This window comes from Pterocles gutturalis, unplaced genomic scaffold (genome assembly GCF_000699245.1).
Source record: "Pterocles gutturalis isolate BGI_N339 unplaced genomic scaffold, ASM69924v1 scaffold27255, whole genome shotgun sequence".
Lineage (NCBI taxonomy): Eukaryota > Metazoa > Chordata > Aves > Pterocliformes > Pteroclidae > Pterocles > Pterocles gutturalis.
In genome coordinates this window covers 8,670-16,068 of record NW_010139058.1, presented here as the reverse complement: position 1 = coordinate 16,068, position 7,399 = coordinate 8,670, and the positions used below count along the sequence as shown (strand labels likewise).

Genomic DNA, 7,399 nt, shown 5'->3' with positions numbered 1-7,399 from the left:
AAGACACAGACGGCCAGCTGTGGGGAGCCAGTAGCCTCTGACTGTTGGGTCTTTGCTAATTGGACACAGATCACTTGTCTCTACACCCGACTGGTTTCCCCGAGTGATTACAGCCTGCAAAAAGAGCTGCGGGGAATCAGGGACCAGAAGTCACTTTGGGCTGGAAAAACCCACCTTGTCCTTTTCCCCCAGCGCTGACCCCTCTCCTTGTCTCTCCAGATCTTGATCCATATCGGCTTCCTGACGGAGGAGTCAGGGGATGTTTTCAGCCCGCGGGTGCTGAAGGGGGGGCCGCTGGGCGAGGTGGTGCAGTGGGCTGACATCCTGGCTGCCCTCTTCCTCCTGGGACACAGCCTGAGGGTCACAGTCTCGCTGAAGGAGCTGCAGAGGTGGGTGCTGTGGATGCACGGTCCCCCCCCAGGAGGGTCCGTCCCCCACACATGTGAGGGTTGCATCAAGGTTTTGTGTGCAAGCACAAGGTCTGCGAAGGCTCAGGGGCGGGTTTTTCCCCACCTGCATCTCGGGCAGCGCTGGTGCTGTGCTGGTGCAAGTGTTGGGTGGGTGCAGACCACCAGCATCACGGCTGGGATTGATCCCGTTGCTTCCGCAGCCCAGGAGAGCAGGAAGGACTCGTGCAAAGTAAGGCTTTGGGGCTTTGCACGGGGCTGGTGTGGAGATGTTTGGGGCAGGGCTCTGGTGCTGGATCTGAGCAGCATTAGTCCCCGGTCACTGGTGTCCCCTGACGCCTGCCTGGAGCTGGGTGTGCGAAAGGCTCCCTTTTACCCCCCTGTTCCCCAGGGATGCTCTCTGCCGGGCTGGTGACCATGTGGCTGCAGGATGCAGGTGTCCTGCAGGTCGCTGGCTCTCCCCGCTGCGCACGGCTGCGCTCAGCCCCCCCGGCTTCACCGGCTTGTCTGAGCAGTGACTGTTCTCCCTTCCTTCCTTCCTTCCCTCCTTCCCTCCTTTCCTGCTCTGCCACGAGGCAGGCAGCTGGGGCAGCTGCTGAAAATAAGCTGCATCCCTGGCAGGGGGGTGGCAGCCCCAGGGAGTCCCCCCCTCAGACAGGGCTGGTGATGGCTTGGGGACCCGGGGAGGGGGGGATTCGCTGCTGCTGGGGCTCTCCTGCTGGGAATGGGCTTTTTCTGCCCTGGGATATGGGCAATGCAGGGTGAGAGTGTGCAAGCAGCTGGGCTGGGCCACCCTACAAGTGTCTCTAGACAGCACGCTGTCCCCAAGAGGGAGCAAGAGGTGGAAAAAGTAAGAGCGAGAAGACAACCATGTGCCACGTTCCTCTCTGCGGATGCAGTTCTGTTATTACTGGGCTGATGCTGGTGCTGCCTGTAACCTCCCAAGGTTTCCTCACCTCCTGCATCTCGAGTGGAGGGCAAGTGCCAGGGAAAATGCAAATTCGAATGGGTTATAAATTGAGAAAAGCCTGAAGCCGGATCAGGGACTGGGCAGGTTTTGGGTGATGCTAAGCCAGCATCGGCTGCATAATGAGCCATGCTGAAAAGGGAGTGAAAAAACCCAACAATCCAGAAAAAAACAAAACAACAACAAAAAATCCCAACCCAGCCCCTGCAGCATTCAGAATTAATGAACGGAATTAGCTCCTGACTAATTAACTCAAAAAAATAATCCTGGTCCTAATGCAAAAGGCAGCAGCTTCTCAAAGAGGCGGGCATGCATCACGGTGATCTCTGCATGGCGTGCTGAGCTAAATTGACGTGCTAAATAATATCTGTGTACTCAGGGATGAAAGAATTTAATGGCTGGGAGGGTTGTGTTGTTGTGTGCTTCTTGTTTGTGTTTTTTAATGAAGAGCCTCATGGTGGTCGCTTAACGAAGGGAAGGAGCTGGCGGAGTCGTACGGGGGTTTGCAGCATCCATTTCCCTTCGCGAGTGACTCTGGAGAGAGCTGCGGTGCTGCCCGTAGTGTTTGGCCTTTCTCAGAAGCGTAGGAGCTTGGTGTAGGTGGAGACCTCCTCTCCTGACGTGGTTTGGATGTGTCCCCTGGGATGCCTGGGAACGGCAGCTCCGTCTCTTCCCCACCGTAGCTGCGACGGGGAGCGAGCGAGCTTGCCCTTCTCTCTGTCCCAGTGGCAGAAACCACCCCCCCTCCCCACACGCGTGTCCCTTGCCTGGTTTTGATGACATTTGAAGTGCTGGACCCCCACGTTGTGGGTCCACCTCCACGCTGAGGGGCTGGGGCGAGCGGAAGCAGGACCTGGGGCTGCAGCCAGGTCCTCTCTGTCCTTCGGAGAGCGAGCCCAGCGTCCACTGGGACCCTCCTGCAGCCCCTCAGAGATGGGTTAACGGGGTGTCGGAGGAGGAGCAGGGGTCTCCCCAAGGGGAGGACCCAGCGGTGCCAGCAATCCTGCTCGGTGCCTGCAGACCTCTCCGCATCATCCCTGCCCTTGGGCCAGTACGACGTTAGCGGTGGTGAGATAAACCCTCGACCGACCACGAGCAAGCGGGAGGCTGAGCAGAACACGTGTAATTAATCCCGAGTTGTGCTAATAGTTAATCTGGTGTTCTTTGCTAAAGCCTGGAGGGGAGCTGTCCTGTAGCCCCAGCGTTGGTGCGCAGAGAGCGGGGGGATACGCTGGGGACTGGAGCTGGTGTGCAGGGATGGGGCAAAGCTAAAGCTGTGTCGCCATGGGAGGCTCAGCCCAAGGACTCTCATTTCTCATCCCTCCTGCCCTGTGCAACCTCCTGGAGCAGCAAAGCTCTGCTCCGCTGCAGACTGGAGCTGAATTTGTCCTCTCCCATCCCGAGTGTCTCTTGCTGAGCTTGCAGCAGGGCAGGCACCAGCTTCAGGCTGGGTTTGAGGATATTTTGCTCCAGCACCGTGAAATGCTGAGTCCACTTCTTGTTTATTTTTCTTTGGCACTCCCTGCTCCTTTCACGGCTCGGAGCTGAAGCTGCTCCTGCTCAGCACAGCCTTCACGGAGCAAAGGCTGGCGCCCATAAATTATTCAGCATGTAATAACCTCTCTCCTGGCTTGTTTTTTGTCTCTTCAAATTTCTGAGCTGATTTTTCTATGCGTATTGATCATTGGCAAGGGATCACTGGAAGGTTTGCCTGCGTGCACTTCAGCCGGTAGTTATCTGAGAGCTGCTGGTTATTAGCATCTGTATTGATTGCAATGCAGCAGCACCCAGGAGGTGGGGGTCAGGAGTGGGTCTGAAATGCTGGGGGTCAGGCAAACAAGGAGGAAAAGTAAGTCCCTGGTCCAAAAAACTGATGATGGAGGACTGGGGATGAAACCAGGTCAGGAGTGTGACCGAGTGTGCTGGGCATCTCTCTGTGATGGGATGCTCCCATGGGGACAGCAGCAGATGCCAAGCGGGGAGTAGCCGGGGTATTAAACAGTTCTTCCCCCAGTTTGGGCGACCGGTGTTAATCTGGAGTGAAGCCAGGGAGCTCTGCAGCTCTGCAGCCCTGCCCCACAGCTTGGCTGGGCACTGTCCCAATGTCCCTGAGGTCTGGGATCGGCGCGGCTGAGCTTTTCCAGGGCTGGCTTCTCTAGGCAAAAGCCCGCTGCAGACCTTACAGACCCATGAATTCCGCTGCTGTGTCCCACCAGAGGCTGGTTTTTCTCCTGTAGTTGAACTGAGTGCAGGTGATTGTCCTTTCTTGCATTTCCCGGTGAATTTGTGAGCTGCTTTTGATGGGAGTGATGGCCAAGGGGTGAAACACCGGGTTATCTGGTGGCGGCTGCAAAGCATCGCTGGGCACAGGCAGCTCCCCGGGAAGGGCAGGGGAGCAAAGCATCGAGCTGGAGCAGGGAGTCGGGAGCAGCTTTCCATCCCCTGTCTTGAAGGAGGGAAGGGAGGAAAGATCCCAAATCTGAATGCAAACACTTTGTTCTTACTGAAGGCTCCTTGTGCTGCTTTCGTGGCCAAAATGTGTGTTCAGAGAAGTGGGGATTGAGGCTGGTGTGTGTGTTCCTTGGTAGAGGAGGAGTGGGAAGGGCCTGAAAGACCTGAGCTGGGTTTCTAATGAGGCAGCTTCGAAGTAGATGTTGGAAAATGACACGGAGAGCTTTCGGAGCGATGGCTGCGCCCGTGCAGAAATTGCAATGAGCCGAGCAGGGGCAGGTGGGGGGGGGATGCACTCAGCTTTTCCCCCCAGCAGAAGGGGCACAGTAGGTGCTGTGGGGACCTCCAGCTCCTGCCCCTGTCCTAAGGTCACAGGAATGGTGTGGCATCTGCAGCTGCTTTGGCGGGGCTGAGGAAGATGCTCAGGGAGCCAGGGCCGCGAGCTGCTGGAGCGGCAGGGACTATTGATCTCGGCGATGCTGAAAGGTGCTTTTTGCAATGGCCCCCTTGAAATTAACTGCTCATAAGGCAGGACAGAAAGTCGAAGAAAACAGGATTTGATGCCTCGTGGGTTCAGGGCTTTACAAAGTGTTCTCGGAGCTTAATTGCTCCAGTGTCAAGTTCTGGACTTCTAATACCGGCTCTGGCAAGGCACTGAATTTTAAGCACGTGCGCTGGCAGCCCTTTCCCTGCTGAGCAGTAGCAGCGGTCAGCATGTGGTTTGGGTGCTGAGCTGCTCCCGGGTGCCAGGACGGTGTGGATGGGCTGCAGCGGGGCTGGCTTTGTGGGACAAGGCTCAGCTGCCGCTGCCACCGCTCTCCTCTCATTGCCTGGCACACGCTTCATTATAGCTGCTATTTCCCTGCGCTTCCCATAGTCACCGAGGTGTATTCAGGCTGCAAAAAGGGGCCATTCAAATGGAAACATGATGTCCAGACAAAGGCATTTCTAATTGTTTTCTGGCAGATAAAAGCCATCTTTCTGTTTTGCATCTGTTCAGGTGAAAACTCCCACGATGCCCAGGCTCCAGGCTTCACCTTCCCTCGCCAGTTGGCAAATCCAGTCCTGACGCTGTGCGGGCGGGCCAGGAATTGCCGGTGAAAAGAGCCAAAGTGACCGGTCGCGTGCCGTCCTGATGGAGCTGTGTGGCATGGCCGTGGGATTTACCAGCTCAGCATTGGCGGGGAGGAAACCTCAGCCTTTAGTGCAGCATCAGATGTTCCTGTTACTTGAGAGCACATGTTTCCAGAAGATGTCAGGGCTACTGGGTTGTTTTTTTCTGGCCAGGCTTTGATGGTCACGCTGGGACATGGTTGTGTGCGGGATGCTGTGTGCTTCGGAACGGCTGGACGTTGGTTACAGGGCTCGGTGGGAGCTGGAGATGATGCCTCTGATTGTGGGTACTCAGCCGCAGCAAACCCTCGCAAAGACAGAGGCGGGCAGCAAAATCTCAGTGTTAGCTGTCTTCTGGGGATGTGCTGCAAAGGTTTCCAGCAAGTGCTGCATCCTGCTATGATGGGAAAAGAGTGTTTTGTTGAACCTGGGGAAAAAAATAAATTGATTGCTGAACCTCACCCCCCAGCTGGGGAGGGCTGTGTCCCACCTAATTGATGATGGGCTGGAGAAACAGTCCAGATGCACGTTGCAAAAGTAAAACCATTGCGGGTGCCTTAAAAAGCATCCTGTAATTGCTTCAGAAAACCTTGTTTTTGAGGTCCTTGTGTCCCTTCTAGCAGGAGGAAGAGCTGGGAGCAGAGACCAGGCAGTGGGATGTTAATCTCCCAATTTTCACTTTAAATGGCTCATGATGGGCTTGTCACGGACCCCCAGGAGCCGCTGGGGCTTGGCTCCGGCACGTTCCATCCCCCAGATGATGGCCCTGTGCTTGCTGGGCCCTTGTAGACAGGGAGAAGCAGAGGGAGCAGAAGGGACAGAAGCCCTCCTCCATGTCCCCTGCCTTGCTGAGGACAGCAGATGTGGGCAGAGAAGATGCAATTAAATATAATACAGGATATTGGCCCAGCCTGCCAGCAGATGCCCACGAGATCCATTTAGTGCTGAACTTCTCAGCCCCAGGAGTGATAATGTGGAAGGAAAGATTGGGTTAAGTTGAAAATAGGTCAATGGGATGTAAAGATAACCCCGCAGTCATCTGATTTCAGAGAGCCTGCACCGCGCTGGGGAAGGGAACGCGTCCCCTGGCTGATTAAAGTACCTATAAGGGGAAAATAGGAGGACAAGAAGCTGCTGTCGATTTATTCTGGAGTAGGCACAGCTGGCGGAGGCAGCTGGTGGAGAGGCGAGCTCGGCGCTTGCATCCGCTTGGATTGAAGTCGCTTGGGTTGCTCCCTCCCAAAGAGGAGCGAGGGCTGAGCCGAGGCACTAACCCAGGATGTCGGGATGGGACAAGCCACCAGGTCACCTGCCAGGGCTCCGGAGTTGCTGAGCCTGGGCACGATCCGACGGCCATCCCTGGCTGGTCTGGGAGGGAGGTTTCTCCAGCAGCCAGGATCGAGTAGTTTTCAAAAACAAATCTCCTGGCTGCGCTGGCTGAGAAGGCGGCATTTGTGCTCGTCAATTTTATTTGCGTAATTTCAAGCGCCATTAATAGTACATGGCACGAGGAAAAATCAGGGAAAGTCACTCCAACCATGAGTGAAATTGGGTTTAGTAGAAAATTAGTTGACTTAACTGGCAAATGATGAAAGCTTGAATAAAGAATGTTTAAATAAGGAAGAATGAAAAAAAAAATCCCCCCTACCTCAGAGGTGCAGCCTGGACGTGCATGATTGGAATATTAAAATCAGTGGTTGTAAAGTGTTTAGGGGGTAAATGAGAGAGATGCTCCGCTTCAAAGACACCGGTCCTGCTTTTAGATCTATTCCTGCCTTGGTGCTGGGCCCGTAAATGGACGTGGCAAATCCTGAACTCCCAGGGAGGGGACACGTGGGAGATGGTGGTGAGGAGGGGGAGCTGGGGGAGCCAGACCTGCTCCACCTAACCAGTGGAAAGTTTTTGGAAGGCTTGGGTATGAGATGCAGTGATTGCTGTCTCCCGCAGCCTGTAGCCACGCTTGGTTAGGGCTTTTTTAAAATGACGGATGATTTTGTAACGCAGCGGCTTGTGTGATGTGCACCAGCGAGAGGATGGGGTGTGCTGGAAGAGAAGTGTGGTGTGTTGGGGATTTTTAGTTAAATGCAAGGTTTATGGATCAGCTGAGATGCTTCGCTGCAGCGCCAGGTTGGTGTAAATCAGCTTTGCCGTTGGGCTGGTGGCTGAGGAAACAAGCAGCACGTACGAGAGCAAATGTGATGTTTCATATTGCTTCTCTATAAAATCCTGGGGTTTTTTACTGGCTTAAAAATTCCTCTTCAGCCCCCCCAGGAGGGGTGGGTCTCCTTGTTGCCCTATTTGTCGTCCTGAGGTGGCTGTTGGAGGTGAGAGCCTTCTATTCCTGCCATCGTCCCCATCAGCCGTGTCGTACAAAATTGTGCAGAAAAGTGCTAAAGCTGCCGCCTGTTCCCCCTGCGGCTGACCCGTCTGGGCTGCCCTGAGCTGACACTTCTATTCCTTC

General features: G+C 55.1%; 1 protein-coding gene across 1 annotated transcript in view; it reads left to right on the top strand.

Moving 5' to 3' along the window:
* MGAT5B (mannosyl (alpha-1,6-)-glycoprotein beta-1,6-N-acetyl-glucosaminyltransferase, isozyme B) overlaps positions 1-7,399 on the top strand; it is a gene marked incomplete at both ends in the record, with an annotated part of 15,724 nt that overhangs the window by 580 nt on the left and 7,745 nt on the right. The window contains one exon of the mRNA XM_010083242.1: positions 220-389. Coding sequence (XP_010081544.1) covers positions 220-389 — 170 coding nt within the window. The remainder of the gene's footprint in view (positions 1-219; positions 390-7,399) is intronic.